Below are 27,726 nucleotides of genomic sequence, written 5' to 3'. Positions count from 1 at the left end.
AAAAAGTCTTTTCCCTCTACCACCCATGTCTTAAATTTAAGATATGAACTAGATACTAAATAAATTGTAAATACCTTTCTCAGTACCTAGCATTGATATACAATATTAACTTAGTATTAATTTAATAAAAACTTAAAACAGCCCAAATTTTCTGAAAATTTACAAAGAGAAAATGATACAACAGATAGTATAACGTTTGGTCAATATGTCTATATTTTTTGGCTTAGGGCCCAAACTCCTAAAAATGGTAAATTAGAAAAGAAAATGAATTTAGTTCTTTAGTAGACAAATATCTTTTGTAAGCCTATATTTTTGGCTTACAAAGTGTGTATCTTTTCCTATGCCATTGTTACAAATGTGATACTCCTTAAACTATGAAATACTTTGTCATTATGCTATATGAGAATTGGTAATGGGGTTTGAATCTATCAGTGAATAAGCAAAAATTATCTTACTTACTTAACACTGGTTTTAGGACAATAGATTGAGAAGAAACGATTCCTGTCCTAAGAGGATTTCTGCAATAAATGTGTGAAAAGTGACTGTAACTTACAGACAGTCCTATCAGTTGCCATGGGACCATGGAAGTGGATGACACAGCTCAAAATGCACGAGTCTCCTGTTAACATGGTACTATGCAAAGCAAGGACTGCCTGTTTTTAATATAAAGACTTTGCTCTGTATGTATACATGTCTTGTAATTTAATTTATTCAGAAAAATTTACATACACACAGCTGTTCCTTAATGTTTACACTTTTTTCTTTAATATCACAGGAAAAAAACTAGTGACTTTTCATTACCATTTGACAGGCATCAATGCTCAATTTTGAGAATTTTCATTCCAATTGGTTTTTATTTGCTTTATCCATAGACTCATTCCAATATGCTAAGATGGAAAAGCTGGTAGACATCACTATCTTTTTAAGAGTTTTGACAAATGACGGATAATATTGAATGATTTTTTTTCTGTTTTTCCTTTACAAGTAATTTCACATGTAGTCTGAAAATTCGGTGCAAGCCAGAAGTCTTCATAGTTTTAAATCATTAAATTCAAAGAAAAGATATTGTCTATGTTTCCAGATGTAGGGGTGGCAAAATTTCACCTCAACTCTCTTAGGGATTTTTTGGGGGGTTGTTGAGGTAAGGCCTGAAAATTAAACTGACATAAGGCAGACCCACAGGAGAAAAATGTACAACTTTATTGAATGCAAGTTTATGTGGCACAGAAACCTTCATAATTTGGAAATGAAGATCCAGAGATGAAGTTAGAGCTGAATACTTATATACTGAATTAGACAAAAAGTAGTAAATTGTACAAATGGGACAAGGCAGCGTGGCTTGGGCTAGGGCAGTTAATTAGGTAGAGAAATGGCTAAGAAGGTAGGGGTTGGTTTCTGACTCATATATAGGATCACTCTTCTGAAATTAATAAGCACAACAATCATTTGCTGAAAGTTTACTCCCTGTACTAGTGTCTGGGACAGTCACTGGGGACATAGCTTTTCCCCAGTGGTACCATCACGAACATATACTCTCTAGGTGCAGGTGAATTCATGTGATAGCTTTCACCCCTTGGAAAAAATATCTTTAGAATGATAGCTATCTGTACTAGTGTATATAAATTATCCATGGATTGCAGAGATATTGTTGTACTTGCTCCTACTTAAATAGCAAAGGAGTATTATTTCTCAAATCATCTATGGATCATTAATATGACTTTGCAGAAAAACTTTTTTGGGCTTTCAGCATGGATTTTCAAGATAAATATCCAAGAAAGTCTAACAGAGGGATATTGAAACAAAATTTCTCAATGAATAAAGACATTACTGATTGCAGCTATGAATTCGAGTATTTTAACATATGTTCAGGTGTTTGCCTTGGGATATGTAAGGAGTTAAAAGTGAAGGAAAATGTTTAAAGTTTTCTTCCTCACTTTGAACTACATTTCAAAGAAATATATAACTTTTAACATAAAAGATATATTTCTTCCATGGACCAACACAACTGTGTGTGTGTATGAATGAATGAAGTCTTGTGTTTGAGGTTATATCTATTAACTTTTATTATGTAACCGAAATAGCAATCATTTAAAATAAAATGTTTTCTGTTTCATTAGTATGGTGAAAAATTACTCAGAGTAAGATTGATAATTCTTTCTTCTGCTCCTTCTACTCTCATTCCCATCTTTAAATTGGCAATAAGACTGATTTATTTATTTCAAGGATGTCAATTTTTCAAATAAAAATATCTGCATGCAACTAACGAGAGAGAAATGTGTTTTTTAATGCTTTGCACATTTTTATTTTCCTGGATGTGTTCATGAACTCACATTATATTTGTGAGAGGCAGCTGAGCCCTTCTGTGGCATCTCTTGTCCAGGAATCAGTATTGTTCTAGCAAATGCTGCTGCAGCCACAAAGTCTATGCAGATGCATTAGACAGGCGCAGGATGCCCAAACAGATATGATTTGCTAATTTTTTAGAGTATTCCTTCCTTATGTTTGGCCAAATCATGGAGAGTAATAAAAAAGATAAGTCACTTCCAATTCAATGGAAATGAATCACAGTACATATGATTGTTCCCAATCTGAGAGTTGAACCTGAGAACTGGGAGATCAGGGCAGGGACTAGGAATGGGATATGTTGAATACAGTGGAAATCAACATGGCAGTTGGGGCCCCTATGCTGTGCTGGCCTTGGGGACGTACCATTTCAAAGAGCCAATGTGAAACATGTAACAGAAATTTGCCACTTAGGAATATAAAAGGGCTGTGGCATAGAGTATTCATAAAAGTTGAAGACCTAACCTTAATTGATTGCTAACGTTGACTCAGACTATTGATAATAAGTACAGGACTTCACAAAATGTGATAAGCTTTGAAATAATGAATACAATAGTAACATAAGATCATGAGAGCAGTTGATAGGATTGTAACTATGGAATCCCACAGGCTCATTCTGTGAACTTCTATCTAAAACATCACCATCTATCTTTGCATATTTATCATTGGGGATGACTTCTTAGAGCATTCATCCAAAACACAGCTAAATCTTATCAAAGTATTCCACATGCCTTTAAAACTGTGACAGGAAAAAAGAAAAAATCCTCTCAACCTCTAGGAACTTCATCTGTTTCAGAGATTTCTTAGGTGCTCTCTATTCATTCACTATTATGAAATTTAATGAATTGCTGTACCTCTATTCTGTCTACCCACGACCTTTAAATATACTATATCATATAGTCATCTAGCTCAACCCTTAGAAAAAGACATCTCTTCCCTCCCTCCCACATCCATAAACTTTATTCTGTTTCTAGACATATCGAATGGAGCACTTTACTCTCACCCATGAAAAGAGGACAACAGAACTTGATATTGTATGGCACTGTGAGAATTACTGAAGAAAAAAACAATCTACTCGTTCAGGTTGATACTTGAAAAGTGCCCTTCTTATACTAGGCAGAAATAATTTTTTTAACTCCTACTTCATATCATTAAGCAAGAAGCTGTTATCTCTTGTGCAGCCTTTGGGGTTACCACAGGATGTGCTTCATTTCTAAACTTAGAAAAACTGACGTCCTCACCACTCGTGAGATAGCATAGTCATTCACTCACACAGATACAATTCAAGCACCTTCCACGAGCAAAGCACTTTTTCAACTGCTCAGGACACATTAATGAGCAACCCTGATAAAAATTCCTAGCCCCGCAGAGCTTACATTTTCATGGGAGGAACAAGCAATAAAGGATAAACACGATAATAAATTATGTAAAGTAGGTAAGAAAGTAAAAGAGGGCTTTAAAAATATAGCAGGGTCAGGGGGGTCTGGAGAATGTCTGTGTTGAAGACAGCGGAGCTTGGAATTTTATATGTTGAGCAAAGAACTTGAAGGGGGTTACCCCTGCGGCCACCTGGGGGAGATGCGACCCTGGCAGAAGGACCTGCCTCTACAAATGCCCTAAAGCAGGAGCAGCCTCTCTGTGTGAGGGACGGCAGAGAGGCCGGGGTAGCTGCAGCCAAGAGAAGGAAGAGGGGAGGACTAGATGAGATCAAGGCTTTTACACTGAAAAGGACCGCTCTGGCTGCTGCGTTGGGCGTAGTAGGCTGTAAGGGGCCAAGGGCGGAAGCTGGGAGGATAATTAGGAAGCTATTGCAATAGCCAGGTGAGAAAGGACAGTGGCCTGGGGCAGGTGGAAATGGGGGAGCTAGCAAGAACTGGCTGGTTCTCCATGGAGTCTAAAGTCACGAGGCTGAAGGATGCAGTGAGTACAGAAAGAGAAAAAAGACTAAGAACTGAGCCCTTAGCACACTCCAAGATTGAGAGGTCAGGAGGAAGAGGAGAAACCTGTCAGTGAAAGTGAGAAGGCATGCCCAGGGAGATAGGAGGAAAAGCAAGAGGGCACAGTGTGTGCTGGAAGCCAAGAGAAGAAAGTGTATGGGGGTTGGCGGGTGGGGGGGGGAGGGGCATGATCAAGTGAGAGGGCGACTCAGACTAGACCAGGGAATTCCGAAATAGAGAGCTTGAAGGAGACCCTGCCAGGAGCAATTTGGTGGAGTCGTATAATTCTGGAAAGTCCTTTGTGCAATATTTAATAAAAAATTGAAGTGTAACACAAGTAAAATTATGCTGATTTATTAGCTATTTGTGAATTATTGTTTAGGGCCCGAGAGATTCTGCTGCACCAGTCTCACTAACTGTGAGAACAAACTGCATGCTGTGATGTCCGCAATGCTCTAGCAGCAGCCTCAGCACAACTCTAGATGAACCAAATCCAAGAATCTAGATTCTGGTCATCAACCTCTATGTTAAAAATCTACAGTAATTTCATTTATTGCACTCAATCACATCCATGGGCCAACCAATTTGTATAAGCTATTGCTTGAAAATAACTCCAATAATAATAGGAAAATAGGAAAGCCACCATCGCAGATACTATTTTTAAATTTTGCAAAACACCTAAGCCTGATCTTCGCCATCCAGTTGTATAGATCTAGCAGGAGAGAAAGCAGATGTTTTAAGGAAGTAGCTGACCTAACATATACCCTTGTCTCTGTGATATGTTACACAATACAAAGCAATCCCATACCATCTAGGTTTCTCTCTGCTAGATTTTTGTGCCTCTGTGTCTTCTTATATCTCCTCGAAGGAGTGGAGACAGTGGCTTAATTTCCTAGGACTCAGAATAACTTTTAAAATAGACGTATGATGTTGGTACAAAGCGGCATTAAAGATGAATGCTATTTTAATATCTTGAAATTATTTTATAAAGGCATTGGTTTCTAAAGTTCCTTGACTATTAAGTAAAGCTAACAATGAAAAGTAACATCAAGCAAAGTCTTCAAAAGTTAGAATGTAAAATTAAAGACTAAAATTTGATATAAGATTTAGTTGTATGTTTTTCCTACTCTGAAATCAAAATTTGAAAAGCAGTAAAGGTGTTTTGCTCAGTTCTGCCTTCTTCACATAGGTGACTTTTCTGTCTCATTTCTGAAGCTAATTATGAAATGACAGCATAATTAATTGGATGTTTCTCTTTACAAAATCATGCTTCCTGAAGGGCTTTTGCATCATCTATTTACCTTATGTCATAATAGAAGCTACTGAGGTGCAAAGAAATGGAATAAACTCAACAATATCTTAAAATATTCTAGTAGACCAGGCCCCCTGAACCGTGCACCCCCTGCTTTTCCATGCAGTGCAATGAGAAACCCATCCCAAAAGTGGAAAAATGAAAACCTGATTTAGGATCCAGCTCAAGGTGTTACCTATATTCCCTATAAGCACATGTACCAAATAAATTTTTATTGGCTGATCATATAGTTAAAATTATGCAGTGTTCTGGCAGTACTCAACATTACTCAAGTTTTTGGATGGCTTAAATATTTTTTTAAATTTTGTGGACAGACCTATATGATTTCTTTCCAGAGAATGAGCTACTTAGAATCAGGATCCTAGAAGAGTAGAGTAAACTTTGTGAAATAGTCTCTTTATCAAATGGACTGCCTAAGTTTTTAAATCCATGTGGCATAAACAGCAAACTTACAGCTGTACTAAGGGGAACATTTTCATTTGATTTAAGTAATCTTTAAATTTTACAAAGCTACATGTTCTAATATGAATAATGACTTGCAATGACATAAACAAAATAGCAATCATGATCTGGACAGAGAAGAGCATCTGTTGAGCATCTTCTGTTTGATATTCTCAGAGCATCCTCTCTCCAAGAGGCTGTAAATGAGGAGTTCAGCTGATTTAATGTCTATGCTGCCAAGCACCTGTCCAAATCATTTGCATGCTATTAAAATTCTCAGATGTCTTAATTTGTTTCAAAGTTGCCTCAATTTTATGGTTCCTGTAAAACAACATTTGTAAAAATCTGGGACTTTTTTTGTTTTTTGTTTTGCATCTTAACTGATGTTTACTTCAGATCTATTTTCTGACATTCAAAGTTAAATTTTTCATTCTAATAAAGATAAGTAGGTATGAAATTATGATAAGTGAGATGAACAGATATGAGAAGATCCTATGCCAAGTGAGATATGAGGTATGGGAAGACATTTCCTTTCTTATATATAATTAAAAGGAAAGGTCTTGAAAGAATGAATATGATTATTCTTCTAGTTCTAAATGCTGAATGTTCAGAAAGTCAGCGTGAGACCTTTAGCCCTTGTGATCTGAGTTGATGTGTGGTCTGGCCCCTGCTTGATAATCAAATCTGGGTTTTCAAGACTTGTGCCTACCAAGAGGATAGGAGTTATTCTATTGAAACTAAAGAATGCATAGTCATTTATTTTTTTTAACTCGCCAAAACAACGAAATTGTTATCCTTTTTCCTTTATCTGAGATGAGCATTTTTATAAATAATATTTAAAAATAGACTTGCACCTATTTAATCAAATTTCAAATCATCATGCCAATTAAAATTTGCCAGATTATATTTTTAGAGAGCATATTTTACCTCGAACTTCTCAGTGAATTAAAATAAGTTAAACAAGGAAGTTAAAATTTCATACTACAAAGTACTTTGTATTGAATCTTTATGCAATTTCCAATTCTCCTGATAATATTTTTAAACCGCATCTGTCTTTTAAGGAAGACTTCCAGACCATTCTTCATCATTATTTAATGACTTAGGGAAATGAAAACTGTTAGCAGTGGTGTCAAAGTGACTATAGTTCTATATCCACTTCACCAAAACCTTTTGGTTTTTTATTGTATTTATGGGTTGGTGTCCCACAAAAGCATGGTGAAGACAGAATTAAAATTCATTCATTAGGTCTAATTAGGATCAAATATTTATTATGCACCAGTAGCTGCACTAAGTGTACTTCCTAGAATGGAAATTGTTTGTGGCTAATGTGCTGTAGCAACCCATGGAGTACTCATGGCCGTGTTAACCAGTGCTGGGATCGGTTTCCCCCTTGTGGAATGTCTTTCATCTCAGTAGCTGCTTTGTATGTTTGACTGGGGTTTCCCGTAGTACCCTAAATCTGGCATATGAATGTCAATTTAAAGATCAAATGTTATGAATAATAGACATGCCATATTTTCATGTCTGCTAAACATCCATTAAGTACACCTCAAAAGGGATACAGATTCTTCAGGATATATATTTTGTCATGACTAAATGGGTAAGAATTCATTAGCAGTTTGGAAAGATAAATGTAAAATGAGACCAGTAGCTGGGTTTAATTAAGTAGTCACTTCTTTCAGTCTTTTCTCTAAGGTATTTTCCACTCATTATATCTGAATTCTTTCTGCAAAGGACTGTGCTCGGCATACCATTGCTTCCCATTGGCACGATTTTGATGGAAGTATTTTCAGTTTATTAAAAAAGGGTGATGAAGCTGACTATAGTTTTTTAAAAGTCTGCTGCAGTACATGTATATATTTAAAAATAACAACAATAATTATTGCTTAAATTTGTTTTCAATAAGTGCACAGTGTTAACATTTGTCAATGGCAGAATACTAAATAGTATAGTTTATGTTGAAGATTTTTCTGTGTTCCCTGGGATCCTCTGAATTTGATTTCTCAGTCTGGGCACTGTTGACATTTTGAGTGGGCGACTCTGTCGTGGGGACCCTGTTGCACACTGTTGGGTGTTTAGCAGCGTCTCTCTCCTCCACCCACAAGACACCAGTCAGCATCTCCCACCCCACAACCCAAACCATCTCCAGATTGTCAGATGTTCCCGGGGTTGGGGGGTGTGCAGAATCACCATGTTTGAGCACCACTGTCTTAGATAATAAAATATTACCAAATTTCACCTCAACGTAAAGGAGCTTTTGCTTGTTTATAGATGCTGACTCTAGTAAAAACCCTTCTCCAATGCGTCTTGGAGTTTTTCTCCTAATTGTTCCTGTGCCTAAGCTTCTCCTGTGGAATGTCCGGCATCTTCCCTTGACTTCCTTTCCGTCTGTATTTCCTCTCCTCTCAACCTCTTCATTCACGTGCACGTGCGCGCACTTGCTTTGTGTCCGCCTGCTGTGGTCAGTATTTATCTACTTCCCGTCAGAGTGGCTTAACCATCTTCTGAGGACCAGCTGGGCAGCTGCCTCCCCTGCATCTTCCTTTAAAGCCAGAACCAGTCCTCAATCTACCCTCATCGAGCTTAGCCAGAGATTGACTTTGCCTAAGGATTCCTGTTTCTTGCCCCTTTGCCATTTAATTTAGCAAAATGTCTAGGAAGATCCACGAACTTTTGTTCCTCTTGCTTTTCCTCAGGCCTGTCTCATTTCACTGTGTCATTGTCTTCCTCATCTCGTGATCCTCAGCGCTGCTTCTTACGTCCAAACTGACTTAGCCAGCCACGTTCTGTTCAAACAGTTCATTTTTTTTCCTGTCCTCTATCTACCTCAAATCCTAACTGTAAAATTCCTGGCGTTCTCTCTGTTCCAAATTATAGCAGTTAGAGCTAATAGAATTCCTGTAGCAATTAATGGAAGTGCCCATGTTATATACGGTTATAAACTTTGTGAGATATTGAAACTATGTTGTAAAATGTTTGCCTCTCTCAAAGTGTCTTACATATTATGGAAATCTGATTGCTATTTTCTCATGTGATTTGAACTCCAACACCCATATAAGGTCAAGGAGAAGAAGAAGAAGAGAGAAATGATGTCAAAAGGGAAAAAAAGGAGAAAGAAATAAATGCTCCTAAGTAGCTTGCAGCTTACCCCCAAGGTTCAAAATATAAATGAAACCCATTTCCTCATTCCAATTCTCTATCACACACAAGCACTGCTCACTGCACAAAGAGGGAACATTTTATTCTCAATCTAGCCACCCATTAGGAAATATAGTTGAACCTGGTGCTTGCTTATTACTTTGGAATTAGTTAATGTATCTTCAATATAGTACAAAGTAGCTATGTAAAGAGTGCACCAACTTTATCAATAAACTTCAATAAAGATCAAATTTTAGGGACTGCCCAGCTGCATTTGATCCACCCTAGAACTTTTGTGGGGCCATATGATGGGGACACTCAAACAGAGTGTGCTGATTACCTAAGCTGGGCAATCTGATGCTATTGAATTTGGGGTTTTTAAAAAATTTTAATGATTCTATCGAATTTGTGAGACTCTTTTCAAATATATGAATAGAGGAATATGGATTCTGGATGCAAATACAGATGCAGATGTGCTCTAAGTTCTTGATGTTTTCCAGTGGAAAAGAGACAGTATTGCTGAGATTATGAGCAAATTTAAGCCCACAGTTTGATGGTGATGAAATTAAGCAGGATTTTATAATTTATATATAATTGATATATGTAGTTGACATTGAAAAATGATATTTTGCCATCCTTTTCCTTTTATACATGGGGAAAAGCATTAGAAGAGGTAAAAAAAAAAATTGCTTTGTGTCACATGTCTAGTGAGTGGCAGGGCAGGAATTCTAACCTGGGTTTGTGGGACACTCTGGCGTCCAGCATCAGTCCCCTGCAACATGGTGTCTCTCGACAGCATACGGATGAGATCAGAGGGTGGTATTTGCATGTATCCATCCAGGGGTTCACATCTGAGCAGTTAACCATTTCCCCAGTGAATACACTTAGCAACCACCCCAACCAGTGTTTGTGGATGGAAAATAAAGCCATAGCACCCGGTTGGGGCAGAAAGCTGGCAACGATCCCCAAAGAATAACTTCTAATTTCTTGTTTATGAGGAGCTTAATGGATATACACTTGGTAGGTACACACTTTCTTTTTTGGTTCCTTAAGGGCTTTGGTCTCTGTGTCTGCACTTGTTTTGCCTAAATGGGCAACTCAGACTTTTCCGTTAGATCTGCAAACTGCTGGCAAAGTAGTCCAGCCTGGCCCACTCTGCTTCTGCCCCTGCAACATCACCAGGATTATTTCCTCATAGATCCAGCAGACACTGGGCTCCATGTTCCTTCTCCATAACATTCTACTGGTCTAAAAGTCCACATACCCCAAGGTTACACTTAAAACACTTGTCTCTGCAATTCTAAGCCAGAAGGTATAATTCTGGCTCAGTGTGACTGACTAATTGATTTCCCATTTCAGGTAAAAAGATTTTTTTTTCTTTCTTATTGTTGCTGGATACAAAATTATTAAGACTTCTCCCTGAGGGCTGACTCTCAATGGAGACATCAAGAAGGCAGGAAGGTCAAAGCAATTAAATCTTCTCTGACAGTCTCTGCTGTTCCCAGAGGTGGCTCAAAGCAGGAGCAATTCCTGGGAGCTGCACTTGGCAACAACATCAGGCCATCAGCAGGCTGTTGAGTCTGTGGCAATCCCAGTCCCCAGTTGCTAACATGGTAGCAAGTTATGCTGACTGTCCCCATGTCTCTGTCCTCGGCTGCCCGGGAGCAACTTCCCCATCCTTTATTGGCTGTGTCACTCGGCGTCCTCCCTCAGCACCTCCACCAGTGATCAGCTAATGGCAATGTGCCTGCTGGGTGGCTGAGCTCTACTGGAGTCTGTGGGATTCCATGGCTTTATCCAGGAACAATTTTATGAGAAGGGTCTTGTTCAAAGTTCCCTAACTGTGCCTTTAACAAAGCAAGCCATAGCTGTAGCAAGCTGAGCCACACTTCTAAACACCTCTCTGGCCACTTTCTGCCATGCTCTGAGGTTGAACGCCATCTTAGCTTGGAATTCTCCTGCATTCCTCCCCAGTTCCTGTTCCAAGAATACTGTCAGTAGAGCCCCTCCTTCTCTTCAGGTGCAAAGATGCATCTTCTCGCAGTAGGGCACAGAAGCTCATCGGTAAACTCGGCTCCAGAAACAGCCCAAGGAAATCCTACAGTTGCCAAAGGTAGAATGAAAACCAGCTCTAAAAATAAGCCAGGTTTTGCTATAATTTTTTAGTATATTACTTGGATTACTAAAACTAATGAATAAGTTCTCTCACAAAATCTAATTGAATGGGGACATTATTTAGAGGTAGTTAACAAATCAATTTTATTCATGCCTACCATGTCACTAATGTCAAAACTGTGAATACAAAATCCGTAATTAACCTTCTCTCACCATCAATGTTTAGCTCCTTAAAATTGCCCGTGGGCCCTCCCTTTGCTGACCTGGCACGGCTATGGAGGCTGTGTTTGCTTTAATATGCAGGGAGATTTATGCAACTCTTCAAAGATTTCAGAGCCCTAATCCCCAGCTCACCTTATGCCAAATTCCAGAAGCAGATGTAATATGGAAGAATAAAATTGATGAAGACTAAACACTGAAAAGAGCTATTGACTAAACAAAGCTGGTATGATTAAAAAGAGCTTCCCTGGTGAATGCGAGAGGCTCCTGGTGATGGGGCTGGTCATACCCAGCCACGCACACTGAGCCCCCTGCCGCAGTTGACTTCATCACAGCCCAGTGCTAACCGAAGAGGACAAGGCCACCTGTCCTGATGTGGTATGGTTAAATGCCAATTTCCTAGCTCCAGGGTGTCCCCGAGAGTAGGCCTCTCTACCTTAGGGTGAGCTATCCTGAAACTCACAAAATGTACCTCAAATAAAAGCAAGCTTTGTTACTAGCTCTCACCACAGCTTAGACTGAGGCAGGGACAAATGTGAGGATGTGTGACCCAGGGAGGAGCAAAGGCCGGTCCTTCACCACTCCCAGCAGAGTAATGCATGCGGAGGGAGGACACGGAGCAGCCATTGCCCTGGTGCTGTCCTGGAACCCCTGGCTGCCCTGTGCGAGGGCCAGAGTACCCCCTCTTGCATGGGGCCCTTACCGAGAGAGGCCAGGCACCCCTGAGCACCCTGCTCATGAACTAGTGCCCTCCACTTCTCTCCAGTCAGATCCCTGAGAGCCTCTGACCTTACACTCAGGCATTTGCAACTAAATTCAAATGACTACACCTACAATAAAGTTGCATCCCTTGCTCACAGTTTAAAGCCTACAGGTTGTATGAGGTTGCTAGAGCTGCCATAACAAAGTGCCACAGACTGGTGGCTTAAACAGCAGAAAGTTATCTCTCGTAGTCCTGGAGGCCAGAAGATCAAGGTGATGGCAGAGTTGGTTTCTCCCAAGGGCCTCTCTCTTTGTCTTGCAGACGGCCGCCTTCTCGCTGTGCCCTCACATGGTCTTTCCTCTGTGTGGGGCATCCCTGCTGTGTCTTCTGTGTGTCCAAGTTTCCTCTTCTTTTAAGGACACCAGACAGGTTGTATTAAGATGCACCCTAATGCCCTCATTTGATTTAATCCCCTCTTTAAAGGTGCTATCTTCAAATACAGAATATAGTCACATTCTGAGCTACTAGGGATCAGGGTTTCAACGTACGAATTTGGAGACACAATTCAGCCCATAAAAAGGCTGAGACTAATTAGGGGACAATCTGGTTGATGGAAAAAGAAAGCCTCTTCACAAAGTGGTGTTTTCTTACAGGGTCTCAACCTCACATGGGAACATTTTACTGGTATCCCTGGCCATATGTCAATTGCAGGATGGACACCTTGGCTTGCCGGAGCTTGCCCCGGCCCGTAACCACAGGCTCCATTCCCACCTAAGTGACTCTGCTCAGATAAAAGAGGCTGTGTGGCTCTGTAGGCATCCATCACACTTCTGAAAATCAACCCTAAAACCATCCCTTATGGTGATGTCAGTGAAGTACTTTCAGACACAACTAAATGTGTTTGAATTATGTCACTGGGGAATCATCTCTCTATGACTTTTCAAGCCACATAAGTGCAGAGAAAACATTCTCTCCCATAAATCGTACCTAAAGGCCACCCTGATGAAAAGCCACTTGCTATTCCTCCCTCTACACTTCTGTCACTTTGTTATTCCTTCTGTGATTTCTTCCTCTGCTTCCTTTTCCATAGTTCACAATGTAGAAAGATACAGTTAGGGTTTTGCTGACGTGTGGAGAGAACCAGAATATGACCAGGAAGACATCTCTGTGACAGCTGAGTCGGCCCCACTTTCCAGGAAGGTCAACATGGCAGCAAGGTCATGGCCAAGAGATCGTACCTCCAGGGATCGATAAAACAGGCTTTCATCTTGCAGCAGCCCAAGTGATGTCTTCAAAGTGGGAGGAGCGTAGCATATGCTTAAAAATGAAATATATCAGCTAAAGAAATCCAAAAAGAGAAATGCTATTTGCCTATGGCTACTTTGTATTTGACCTATGAAAATAATATTTAAATTTAAATACTTTCCAAGCATTAAGCTAAGTATTCTATGAAATATGGCTATGAAATAGAGTGTGGTTCCTTGCAGTCTAAGCCAGTCTGCAATACGTTGCCATTATCAAATCAGTATGCCGAGCCTTGGGTGCAAAGGTGCTGTGAGGAAGGGCTGCTGGGAGGGAGAGTGGAGCCTGCTAAGTTCCCCGGTCCTCCGTATCTACCTGAGCATCAATCTGGAACATGATGAATTAATTCTCCACGCAAGTGAACCAGATGTTTTTCAAGATATCTGTCTAAAAGTTGTGGAAACCAAAAATTAGAGCAGTCCCTGAGCCCCCATTATTTTAGGGGGACTTCTGGGTGGTCTGGCGTGTGTTCCCACTGGCTGTGCTCAGGGTGGTGCTGCTGCTACCACCAGCGTTCACTCCCGGTGGAGATGCCACTCTGGAACCCATTGACAGCCCCGCTTGGGCATCTCTGTGGCTGCTCCCTCCTCCCCCATTCCTGATCATTCCCCAGCTGAAATGGGGACATGCCCACTCCCTGTGTGTCCACTCACCACCTGCATCACACGGAGAGGGCTGCCTGGTACTCTCTGCCCCTGACCTGGGCCAGTGGCCTCTCCTTTCCCTCGCTGCCTGGCCAAAGCCAGCAGGGAGCTGGGCTGAGGAACAGTTTAGGTGACTTTAGTATGACCCAATTCTGAGCCGCTAGTCTAAAGGAAGACTTGCCATTAGTGAATAGCCCTTTACCAAGGTTAAGTGGGAATCTTGTTTCACAGTCTCAGGGAAGTCCTAATGGTAGGAGCCAGACTGTAGCACCTGACCTTGAACACGTAACAGACATCTATCCTATTAGGCTTCTTACGTCATGATAAAATTTCATCTCATAAGGGCCCAATTTGCCCATCTGCAAAATGTTTGTGAATTTGTAGAAAGTTCTCATTCTGGGATTCTGACAATTCAGAGATTGATCCAACGTAATGGACTCAGTAGTACCATCATCTGTTTGCACAGCCTACGAGAAGACATCACTTCATTGTTTGGACTGAGCTAAAGATGGTTGGAACAGTGATAATTTATCCTCACTCCTCTATAAAACCTAATCAAAAATCACAAGTTTTCTTTAGTAATGCAGAGTCTAAAACAGTAGGTGGACTATTTCTATCCTGATGGTACACTGTAGACTGGGGGGGGGGGAGGAGGGAGAGAGGAAAGATGAGGAGGAGGGAGGAATAGGAGGAGGAAGAATCCTAAAGTTTGCCTGGTGCAGCCACTCATTTGGCCCCTGAACCCTCTCCAACACAGAACTGTGGGAGTTGGGGAGGGGAATGCACAGCCATCAAGTAGGTGATGAAGCCGACAAACGGAGGTCTAAGCCGGGGGGTAGTGTGGAGTGAAAGGTGGTGAGAAATCATTGCACATCACAGTTTTTAGCTCTGTGTCTTCATCCTCAGCAGTGAAGGACAGTGTGGAATTAAGGACTACAAACTCACAGCCTGGTCTCAGAAAGCTTGCTACTGGGGCATTATCTGTCTATTCTTCGCCATCCCAGGTAGCAACCAGGGAGCAAGATAGTGCTCTCAGGGACCCAGCGGGGATGCAAAATAGAGAGAGTGGGAAATGTTCTAGGTTTTCATACTGTGCCAAAATTCTATATAATTAAATGACTTATTGATAGCAAATTTCCTCCCAGCAGCATGTTGTAAAACTAGCATGCCTCACTAGGATGCTAGAAAAAATAATAAATGAAAATGATTGTAAAAATATGGTAACTTAAAAAGGACGGTGTAGCTAATAAAGAGTGACACTAGGAAACCTCAGCCTTCCCCTGTCTCACCTTGAGATCTAAGGTTCAGGTCTAGGGACCGGTTTAAAGGAGATATCTCTCCAGCAAACTTGAGCTGGTCCCGACCATGCCCAGAGGGCTCCGAGGTGACATCCCATGCTCAGTGGGGCTCCTAGGAGTTAAGGGTGGTGCTCACTCACACTGAAAGCTGTGCAGCCCTGGGGTGTGTCAGTGCACACGCAGGTCTGAACTTCATAAACCCACGTGCCCAGGTTTGCAATGCCATGTCATACACACAGGCCACGGCTTAGGAAACACTCAGAATCTACTTAGTGTCAGACTCATGAACGATTTTAGCAAATATTCCTCTTCCCTGGCTTCCTTATGTTTTCTCCCCTTTTCACTATAGCATATATAACTCTATTCATGATTTTTGCTTGATCCAGTTGAAACCTTTGTGAAAGTTTATTTTATTGTTATGATGATGATAGCTAATGGCTCTTGAGTATTTACTATGGCAAAAGCACTCAGGTTATGGTTCAGGTGGATTATCTTATCGGATCCCTGCAGAAATCTGCACTGGAATATATACTCCATGAGGATGGAAGTTCTCTTCCACCCTGCACACTGCTGTATCCCTATGCCTGGAGGTGGTAGGTGCACAGTGAGTGTTTACTGAAGGAACGAACAATGGGTGAGTGAGTGAAAGAGCAACCTACATCATAGGTAATCTTGTTACTCCTGCTTTGTGATGTGCAAGGTTAAGTGAGTAGTCAGTGGTGAGGGCAAGTGGCAAAGCCAGTCCATCCACACAGGCAAGCTCTCATGTGCATATTACTTTTACTTAGGTCAGTTGTTTGGCTTTGTTTTTGTTTTCATTTACTGCTTGCATTAGGAGTCCTACAGTGCCAGGTGACAGGCTTGAAAAACAGGATTCTCAAGGTTGTTTGAACTCTACACCCAAACCTTGGAGCCAGGGCTGGCCCTTAAGAGATAGAGATGATTGCCTCACCAGGATTAACAGAGAAAACAAGCCAGGGAGACAGGTTAAATCAGAAATAATGCAGGGGGGCTGAGATCCCCATTTCAGAGAAAGGCAAGTCAGAGGATCAGCAAGGGCCCCCAATCTTAACAGGACCAGGCTGTACCCAACAAGAACGGTTGTGACATGCAGGAGATGCAAGAGAGGAATACAGACCAGGCTGGAGTGGAGGAAGCAGCACCTTCCTACTCACCCCAAGGGCCAAGCATTCAAGGTGGCTCTGGGGAACTGGCCAGTGTATGATTTGTGGCTGGGTTAGTCCCATGTAATGGACCAGAAATAAAGTGGATAATGAAAACAAAAATATATTTTTAGTTTACTTTATGTAGATTGTGGTGCAGTGTCCAAGCAGGGCCACAAAAGCAAGAGTGCAGAATGAAAGGTGAGGCGGGGGCTGGGTCTCAGGCTTGGCCTCTGCTTCTAATGCACTCGTAGGACAGGAGAAGCAGAGTGTTGTTCATGCACATCTCTCTGTTCTACTCAGCCTTCCTCCCTCACGGCTCCTCCTGCCCTTTCTTATATGATGTTAGAGGTTTCTAACTTCTATTTACCACCTTTATGCCATATTACACCTACTTGTGTTCATGGACAGTGTCATATTTAGGCAAGGCACAACCACAGGTCCTAATTTTTCAATTTTTAGCTAGACTTTCTCGACACATATTCCCAAGGATCAGCACACTCAGTTAGTGCTGCTCTGAGCTGCATATTTTGCATTTTGAGCTCCCAACATCACTCCTTGCTACAGCGTGGACTGGATGACCTTCAAGCCTTAATTTCACTGACTTTAAGCTTTCTTTATGCCAAAGCCACTGAGCATTCTCGAGTTGAAAATTACCTTTTTGCAAAAGCAAAGAGGAAAACCCAAGAGCACCATAAATACCTTGGCCTGCCCTCTCCACAGTGTTATTCCATAGGCTCAAGTGTCTGTGCCAGTTGAATTCTAACAGGAGCTCATACGTTTTGCTCCTTGCCATTTTTTGTCAGTCGAATCAGGCGCTGCCTATGCCCACAGCGATGAATGTCCTGACAGCATGTGTCCACTGCACACGTGCTTCTGCCTGTCAGCACGTGTGAAGCCCGAGTTTGATGTACAGAGAAGACCACCGCTTCTCCCTTCCTCGTTCTTGTACAAGCCACACACAAGCAGACTTGTATTTCTGTCGAGGGCTCTGGTTTTCCGTCATCTATTTTTTATAGCACTGATACTAAACCAATTGCAGCAAATGAGGAGTATTATTTCTGGCTTGGGCGCATCACAATGTTGATTTGCCGTTCCTAGGAAGCAAACTCACCGTGTTGGGTTCTATCATTTTACCATGGGAGACCTGGTTCAGCAAAACGTAAGTGTTGTGAGATGCTTGATGTTTGCAAAATGTAAATAACAAATTTCCCATGCAGCAGGGGGAAAGAGCCATGTACTGGGAAGATGGGAGAGGGATGGAAATTGTATTTGGTATGACTGGTGGCAGAATGACAGTGGGTTGAAGACAGGCAGAATAATTTGCTGCATCCTCTAGTTTCTCAGTATATTGTTAACCTTTGAGAGAATTTTGGTTTATTTTGAAGCAACTTTGTGGCATTTCAAAATCATAATGCCATGTGCTGTCTCTGAAATGCTTCCTGTCCTCATCTTGATGTATCTCCAAATATAATAAGCTTGCATTTTTAGATTATAAAAAGAATGATGAAGATTTGCAAGCCAGGAAGTTTAGAGGAAACCATCTATTAAGGACCAGAACCCCTCTGCCCCCACACACATCCCCCACAGACTAACAGACACAAAGAGACTTTGAAAATTAACCTACTAACTAGCAATAACTTTATAGAGCAACTTAGAATGCTTTTTGTTACAGTAGGTTTACTTACAATGATTAGATAAATATCAATAAAAAATGACTATATTTTAAGTTGCCCAATGTTAAGCTTTAAATCTGTAGTGTATTAGTGGTTTTACAAGAGCTAATACCATATGGTTTATTTCTTTATGAATACCTATCGTATTTTAGGTGTACCGGTATTACTGCTTTTTCAAGCATGTATTTTTGTTTTGCCCTATATTTATTATTAAAGACTATTTATTTAGCTTTTTGACTTTGAGAATGTAATTACTGTTTTTAGCTGGTAAAAAAAAAAAAAAAAAAAAAGGTAAATACCAGGCCAGCCCATACAAATTGCTACTTTTTGTGGCCCTGTGTGCCTGTGCTTTACCTGGCAGCAAGACCAGCAGGACACCAGGAATGAAAACAAGTCAGCTCTGGGTTGCATTATTCACTTTCTATGAAACTTGACAGCTAATTTGCAAGTTCACACTTTTTTAAGGCTAGAGTTCTTGAAACCCTGACAGCTGAGCCCTCTAACTCCAGCTAACTATGCAAATAGAGAATGGAGCTCAGTGGGTTCCTTTGCATTGGTGTCGTTTCCAAGGTATTATTTTGGTTAAAGACAGAAATTAATTCTCATTTAATGCTTTCTAGTAAAAGGGAATAGTATGAGGACAGTGGGAGAAAAAGTGGAGTTGGAAGTGTTATAAAACAAGCCTGAACTCTGTGAGAGTCACACGAAAAGTATTCAAGACCTAGTATTTAATCACAATTAATTTAACAAAATCATGTTAAGTAGGAATCCTTCCTGAGACCCACAGGAGGAATGTTTCAGATGCTTTTTCTATATAAAGATATGTTTAATCTGATAGAGCAAGTGGCATTTTTATAACCCAGAAAAATGATTTATTCTTAGAAAAGAAGAAATCCTGGACATGTGGCCAGATATGGGAAAAATAATATTTAGGGGGTGACATTCTTTGGCACGAAACAGAAAGAAAATAGTTTTTTATGAAACACTTGGCAAAGCAGAAAGCTTAAAAATATTCCTAAACTTGCTCAGTTGCAAAACCACACAGCATGTTTTGCTTCCTCTGCTCTGGAGGAAGGAAAATCCCTCGGCTGGGGCTTGGCTTTACAGATCTCATCACTTCTCTTCTGACAGGAATTAGTTAAATTAACTAAACTCCTGTTGGAATGTCTAGCCTGTCATCTGTTCTGCACAAAAATGAGACACATGGCATTCTAAGAAAGAACTTAAAGCAGCCAATTTCTCAGAAAATATTTGAATGACCCAAGAAGGTTAACATCACAATCATTTACACGAAAATTGCTTTTAGTGTGGAAGATGTGCTGTTCTAGGGCCAGCAAAGTGTTTGTGTCCGCTAAAAGCTACACGTAAACAGGCTGCCTCCATCGAGTGAGAAGTGTAGGCAGATGTTGCAGGAGAAGCAGTAGCCATGGAAATCACAAAAATGTACTGTTGCTATTTCTCCTTAATTCTGTAGCCGCCCCCCCAGTGTTTTTCAGCCCACACAGTGTTATATTTCATGAAGCAGTTTCACTGAAATTGTGAAGGAACTGGTGAACTTGTTCTTTTAAACTGGTCAGCCGTTGTGCCCTTTGTGTCTCATGATTGGAGTCAACAAAGTGTGTTTCTGCACACTGAGTGGAGAGTGGGAAGGTTTGTTTACGGACAGGAGACTTCACCGTATTACTGAGACTTTTTCCCCTTTTACCTCAGAACCCAACATGAGGTGAAGGTATTCAGTCAGAACCTGATGTGGGGAAGATTTTGCCTTATCTCTGGGGGAGCTTTCAAAATCCACCCCCTGCCCTCCCGCATACACACAGTGTAAATGCTCACAGAGGCACCCGCCTTCTCCACGCTGGGGTGACGCCCTGCACCCCAACTCACCCCTCAGCTCCCCGCCCACACTTCAGAATCAAGACCTCGGGCTCTCAGGGGTCTTAGAGACTACCTAGTTTTTGACAAGACCGTGTTTAAGGTTTTATTTTTTATAGTAGAATTCCCCTGTCTCTCCACACCCACGTTTGTTTGCTTTTTTAAATCTAATTTATTTGGATTACACCTGTATTGTCAGCACAGGTCTCAGTAAACAGAACAGCCAACCCAGGGAAGGCAAAGGTGCAATTAAGGAGCAAACTCTTGACACTGACTGAGGAACGAGGAGACCCCCGGCTGTTGACAAGCCCCCTTGGCCCCAGCCACCTCCCTCCCTGCTGCAGTCAGGGCGGGCAGCCTCTGCTCTTCTGCACCAAACCTCTTTACCCCCCAAACCTGACACTTGAAAGCAGTGGAAATTCCAAGTGTAAATGCCAAGTCAGAGCAATCATCGGAAAATCAACCTCTCCTAACAATGAAAGAAACGGTGCTTTTAAAGCACTTAAATAATGCTGAAAAGGGAGCAACCGTGGGCAATCTCCATGCCAATGAACGTTGCCAGTTCTTACCTTGGTTACTATTCTTTAGTACAGGGGGTTAGACGCTCATATTAATAGATGTTGCTAACAGCAACCCGGGCCTTGACGGGCTAACTTGGAGTACAAATGTCAGCCGTGGGGCAAAGAGAGCAATTAGCCCAGCAAGTGTGGTGTTGTTAGGTGACATGCAGCAGATTTCTTGTTGGGGAAGCCCTCAATTCACCTAAATATGGACGAGCAGCTCCTGCTGTTCACAGCACTGCGTTTGCGCTGCAGTGGCTGTGGGGTGACCAGGTGGCAAACACACAGCAGTAAGCCTTGAGCACAGCCTCAGCGAGCCCTGGTGTCGTCGGGTGGGTTGTGTCAGAGTGGCCCTGGGCTGAGGAAGACCCCAGGAACAACTCTGGAAAGTGACGGGGCTGGTGCCACCCACAGTACATGGCTCTGCCTTTAAATAAGCCAGGATTGGCTTCATTGGGGAAAGGTGTTGGGTCAGAAGCCTCCTTTTTGGACTGTTACAAGTACAAAACCAGAAACTAATGCCGCAGTTATTAACTGGCGTGGGCTTCAACCTTTCCTTAAACCCACCCTCCCTTCCTACCTTCCCCTGGGTCCTAGGTCTGCCCAGGAACATCCAGAATACTCCATTCTTTCACCAAACTTTTTACCTTACTTGTCCCAGGGCATTCACAGACCAGGGAAGACTTTTAAATGAGAACATCAATTTGTCACCTGTCTTAATCCTATGATTGTCTTGTGCACAGAGCACATTTTTTCTTTTTTTTAGTTTAGTATAAGCCCAGGCTTGCACTACTGCACCTTCATAGAGATTAGTCATTTTTGAGGGTGACAAACCTACAGAGTGTATTGAGATTGCTTCCTCACTGACAGTAACCAAACACTCATGAAGCAATGATGAGGCAGACTCTGTGGGACCGTTACAATGGGTCCCCTGTACCGCGGCAGCGGCAGGGCGTGCCTGAGCCAGACTGCCTGTGGGAGACCCCACCCCACCACTGAGACCTGGGCAACTTGGCACCCGCCCATGGCTTCTCTTTCCCCTCCATAAATGGGAAAAATCGCAGGTCCCACCTTGTGTGTTATTGGGAGGATAACCTGAGTTGACATAAGAACTTGGAGAAGAGTCTGCCACATAGTAAGCATGGGAAGTGCTGGCCACAGTTACTACTATAATTGTGTTACTGGGAACTCAGCAACATGTGAATTGTCTTAAAAATGAAATCCTAAACATTTTCGTGAATGTTTGTTAATTGCAACTGTTAAATAAGCTGAACTTCATAACAGCACAGGTACAGAATTTTAGTTAGCTGTAGGTAAGCTATTTATTTTGATCCATCATTGGCTAAGGGGACATTCACGCGCGCAAACGCAGACACACACACACACACACACACACGATCGAAATGATATGGTCTAGGGATATCAATTTAACAAAAGTTTGACATAGGAGCAGACACATTCTTAGTGAGATTATTATCAGATATTATTTATAAACAGGTAGTTTAAAAAGAATGAAAACTTGGAGGGATTTGGGGGGAGGGTTGCGCGTGAGTGTGAGAATGTGTGTGTGTGTGTAGTGTGCACACAGTTTGCCTTTTTTGTTCTTATTTGAGTAGCTTGATTTAGGAAAAAAAAGCCCTTTTTCCAAATTTGCAAATACTCTCTGCACATGATATTCTGCCAGAAGGGAAAAATAGCTTACTAAGATTTATTGGAATCAAATCTCTAGGATGTCGAAATTGAGCATATATTATTTACCTGCAGAAACATCCATTGCTTTTCACTGTAAAATCAGGGCCATCCCTTGAACTAGGCTGATCAGGCAACTGCCTGGTGAGGGGATGTGAGGACCCCTGACAAGTTGCCACCAGCTCCCAGGCAGCTCCTCCCATCCTGTGACCCTCACTCCCTACCTGCTCTCAAATTCCTGCCCATGGGGATTAATCCTCTGTTTTAAAAATACAAATGATTTGTTTAAAAAAAAAAAAAAGCCATAATTTACCTGAGACAGACGAGTGTGTGCAACCTCTGTGAGCACATTCCGGAGCCTTACATGGTCAGATAAGCCACGCAGCCCTCGACGTTCCAGAGAGCAGTCCCTGAAAGGGATTTCAACTCCTGAAGAGTCTGGGCAAGGCGAGTGGCAGAGAAAGAAGGGATCCTGGTGAGCTGGTGTAGGGGTCAGGGGCACAGGGGCACAGCAGGGGGACCTCCTTGCACAGCGAGTTGCCTCAGGTGGAGGAAGGTATAGGAGCCCCCGTGGGTGCAGGAACGCAGGAAAGGAGCATGCCTCCCTCTCAGCTTTGCAGAGTCGGAAAGGACTAGAAAAGCAAAGAGGACGTGGCAGTGGCAGGGAAAAAGGATGTTAGCGCTGTGGTCTTTGCTATACTGCCTGCTGCTATTCTCTTAAAATGCTGACAGGGGGGCGCACATGAAGTTTCAATAGAGAAATCCTGTATTAAATAGGGGGCAAGGAAAGAGGAACTGCATCAGCCAAACAAATCAGTGCCAAAGTGACACTGCCTACTTCACCCCCACCTAAAACCCACCCTGGGTAAAACAGCCCCGATTCGCCCTTTCCCATGTGATTACTCAATGGTGACTAATTGTAGTATGTAACAAACTAAAAATAATACATATCTGCCCAGTTTCCTTTTCACAGTTTTTTATTTTTTAATTCCGAGAAGTAGATATGGAACCGTGTAAAGGAAAAAGAACATGATGATAAAGTTAAGTTGTCCTCAGTTTGATCTCGCTGCTATTTGGGTGGTTTCTGTGATTGTGGGGCAGGTCCCGCCCACCTATTTATTGTGACATTTCTTTTCTAGAGCCAGAATAGGACAGACTCATATACCATTCTGATCTGGGTGCATTTCTTCAGAAGGTACGCCGTCCTCATGGGGAGCAGCCGCGGCCTGGCTGGGTGCTGACAAGGCCAGGAAGGAATTGAATGCAGGCAAAGAGTTCAGTGGAGTTCAGAAAGTAAGGTGGTGAGCACCACAGAAATGAGTGTACTCTGACCCCGCCTTTGCATTCACGTCTACAGTGTTCCCAGCTGCATTTCTGCCTTGAGGTTCTACCCAGATACCCTTGATTGAAGCTGATTGATTTACAAGAAGCCATGGGGGACAGGGGGGAAAGTGAGGCAAGGCAGGGGCGAAGACATGAGATAATTAGCTTTCTTCTCTCCAGGAGCGACTGTTTTCTGATTCTTTACTCTGCCCCATTCCGCAGTGCAATGTCTTGCTGTGGGTCTTAGGAACACTGGGGGAAACCGTAACTGAGTGCCCCTTGTCCTAAAGCTCCTCCCTTCCTGCTGCTTCTCCGTGACAGCCGTTCCCATATAGTCTCTGCCTGTTCTAGAAGAGGCATCTTGCTCACCGACTCTTCACAGGGGCCGGGGAATGCCTCGGCACCATGCACACCCCCATCCAGCACTTCTAAGCCCTCCAAGCTGCCAATGTTGGTTTTCCTGGCTCCCCACCTGGCCCTGCTGGCCTGGGCTCCAGAGATGGGTAGACAGGCTGGCTCTGACGTCACCGTCTGCTGCTTCAGCCTGGGTGGGTGGCCGGCCGGCCTGCCTGCCTGCCTGCCGGCTTCCAGCTCCTGGGCTCTCTCTCTTTCTGAAATCACCCTGGCTGAGTATTGTCTGGATTTTACTTCCACCGTGTATTGCTCATCTAACTCACCATAGTGGAATCTACCCAAATCTACGCCCCCCCAAAAAAGCAAATTTACTTAGTTCTCTTACCCCTTCAGGTCACAATAGTGCAATCTTTAGATTGCAAAATAAGACACGCCTAGAGGCTCTATTTTAGTCACTGTAGCAGTTTGTAGTCACAAAGCACAACCAACTGGGTGGCTTAAAACAACAGAGATATATTGTCTCACAGCTTTGAGGTCTAGAAATCTGTGGCTGAGGAGCCGGCAGGACCGTGTTGCCTCTGAAAGCCCTGGGAGAGAGTCCTTCCTCGCCTCTGCCAGCTTCCGACGTGCCTGGGCTTCTGGCAGTGTCACTCTCATCGCTGCCTCTGTGGTCACATGAGGTTCTCTCTTCCTGTGTGTCTGTCTCCAGATCTCTCTCTTCTTATAGAGACACCAGTCATTGGATTTAGGGCCCACTCTACTCCAGTATGACCTCAATTAACTTGATTACATCTGCAAAGATCCTATTTCCAAATAAGGCCACTTTCACAGGTAGTGAGAGATTAGGACTTCACATCTTTTTGGGGTACACTACTCACCCACCACAGCCACTATTGGACATTGAGTCATCTCCAAGCAGGGGGCAGCTCCAAGGTATCTGTCATAAGCTCAAAGCACACCCTCAGTCCCCAAACTCACCCTCTTCCACACCCATGAAACTGTCCCTCACTTCAGGGGCAGGGAAGTGGGGGGCTGATGTCTCTCTGGCAGGACTGGCCCATCAGGTCCAAGCTGCTTCTGAGCAAGGCCAGAACCAAGAGGTCTAATCACTGCTTACTGTCACCCAGGCGCTCTGGTCTCCCTGTGAATTATGAACCCCCAAAATCCTGAAAACCCCAAAGAATATCCTTATGAATGTCTACATACGCTTGCAACTTACCTTTTCCTAAGTACTGTGATCATCCTCGTAATAGATCACTCCTTTTGACATTCTTTCTGTCACACTTGGATGCCCTTCCTATTCACACACTGTATTGAGATTATCTTCCAAGGGGATGAGTTGTTCTGAAGCCTGATGTGTCCTCTTGATTGTTCTGACCTGGGAGAGCTACAGAATGCCCTGGAGCTACTTCTCCCATGCGAACAATTTAGATGATCACCAGTCTCCATTGAACCTCCCATTTTGTACTGATATATCACTTTCAAAAGGAAAAGTTTGACTTCCTCCGTTGGAAATCAGGCTTTACACGTGCATATTTTTCAAGAATGGAGGTCAGATATCAGAGCACAGATATGATCTTGTGGGATTTATTATCCACAATTTACAATAATAACCTGTGTGATAATCTTGGTCCTCTGTCTGCATGCTGATTGGATTGTATATCTCTAAAGAGACAGAGTGAGAGAGACAGAGAGAGACCACTTTCTAAAAGTCAGTGCTTGGTTTTTGCATCAGACTTTGTGTAAAGAGAAAGAGAATCTTACTGAAAAATTAAATACCAAGAGGCTTAGTTAGGTATGACAGTGCAAAGACATTTTATAAATATTTTGGTAAGTAGATACAAGAGAAAGTGATTTGTGAGGTAGTTATTTTCATTCACAGCTAATTGAAATTCCTCATTTGCATTAACCATCTGAGCTGTTTTCCATTTGAAGGAATGTTCTATTCTAAGTTCCAGCTCCTCCTACCTTAGGTGGGCAGCATTAGAGCCTCTGTATTTGAATCTGTCAAGATGACACTCTTGTACTGAAGTGAGCTCTGTGTATCATTGATGAAAGAAAGGATTTAAATTAACCATTTGGACTCAGTTACCAAAAAAAAACATTAAAAGAGCATAGAAGCTTGACTATGAGAAAAAACCTATAAAATAGTGAATGACAGGAGTCCTTTGTTCCCTAGAAGAACAGCACCCCGTTTAGTGGTCTCCATGGGAAAAAAGCTCAGTAATTAGATATCATTGATTTTTTAAAAAATAAATGTGTCATTTTTATCAGTACCAGTGGAATTTAAGAAGAACATTGATGTGCAGCTAGGTCAGGATGAAACCTCTCTCAGGCTTTACATATGGCTGATACTTGCTCACCTGTGGCCAGGAGGCAGGCCAGGTGTCTGAGTGCACAGCTCTAAGTTGGGGACTGCATTCAAAGCCTGGATCTGCCCAAGTCCCTGACTTCTGGGGCAGGGCCCTGAGCTGAGCTGTTTCCATGTTCTAGCTCTGAGATGGCACAATGCAAACTGCTTACTGCAACCTGGGTCTCCTCCCAAAGGCCTGCAGCAGTTCACACAAGGAACCTCTGACCATCCTCTCTTGGAGGAACTAAAAAGAGACTCATTCAAGGACTCCTTGCCAATAACAGAAATGCTGTGTATCAGCATTCTATTACAATTCAATTACAATTGTCTTGACAGTGTCCCTGGGAGTGCTAGGGGGCATGTTCCACAAAAGAAAAAAGGGAGGTGACTTGTCCCAAGTGACTTTGGGTGACAGTGGTGGGGCCAGATCCACAATAGTGAGGAGTCAAGGTTTCAACTCAATGCTGTACCCAATGAGTGACACCAAAGAAACCCCACTCTCCAGATGATAAAATGAACATCTGGGAACATTTCTCTCCTTTTTAAGAAACAAAATTGAAATTACACTATCTATACTGGTTTGCATCTTGTACTTTCATTATTTTGAGAATATTTTTCCATATTATTAAAGTATTCTTTGAAAACATAAATTCGTTAGCTACACAGGGAATTAGACAGTAAATAAGTACATTACAACACATGCCAATGATAGAATACTAAAAGTTGACATCTTCTAATGTTAAAGGAGCCAGAAATTCTTCTACACTGAGTGTTATATTTTTCTCAGTTCCTTGAAAAAAATTACATAAGTTGTACTGTACATGAAAGGGTTTTTTTTTTCTCTCTCTCTCTACAAAGTAGATGATGATAATTCTAAAATTGGGAAGAACCATCTGGAATATGAGTCATTAGATGAAGTAAAAAGAAAAAGAGAAAAAGTAATAAAGCACTTTCCCAGAAAACTGAAGACCTGCATTAGTCCGTATATTTCACAGCTGGAAACTCAGATCCAAGCCAACACTAGACGTGATCATTTTTTGGAATTAACTGGCCCTGAGCACCTGTGATTCGTGTGGTTACCGAGCTGTGGTCACCTGTTGTCTGGAGGGTGAGGAGTGTTCTCCCCAAACCAGCTCACCCTAGGATGAGGCAGGCAGAGAAGGCCCTAAGCATCTGCTTATTACTTATTCAGAAAATGGAAATACAGAAGAAAATCCTGTCTATAGATTCTTAGAGGGGTGTCCTCTAAACGAATGTCAGTTTCCTGAGCTAGCCCAGAAAGTT

The 27,726-nt window shown here is 42.2% G+C and overlaps 1 protein-coding gene across 36 annotated transcripts in view; it reads left to right on the top strand.

Moving 5' to 3' along the window:
• The window catches only part of SORBS2 (sorbin and SH3 domain containing 2), a 306,881-nt gene that overhangs the window by 151,863 nt on the left and 127,292 nt on the right, over positions 1–27,726 (top strand). For 2 of the 36 annotated variants that reach the window (XM_069492976.1, XM_069492968.1), the window contains exon 1: positions 17,426–17,777. The exons of 29 other annotated variants lie outside the window; for them this stretch is intronic. Coding sequence is in view for 4 of the 7 variants with exons in the window: in XM_069492957.1 (XP_069349058.1) it covers positions 23,674–23,705 (32 nt within the window). In the remaining 3 variants the exon portion in view is untranslated. 5 more of the 36 variants (XM_069492958.1, XM_069492957.1, XM_069492994.1 and 2 more) reach the window with 5 other exon arrangements.

The sequence above is a fragment of the Eulemur rufifrons genome, chromosome 18, assembly GCF_041146395.1.
Source record: "Eulemur rufifrons isolate Redbay chromosome 18, OSU_ERuf_1, whole genome shotgun sequence".
NCBI lineage: Eukaryota > Metazoa > Chordata > Mammalia > Primates > Lemuridae > Eulemur > Eulemur rufifrons.
The sequence above is the reverse complement of the archived record's forward strand: the minus strand, read 5'-3'. Positions and strand labels throughout refer to the sequence as shown.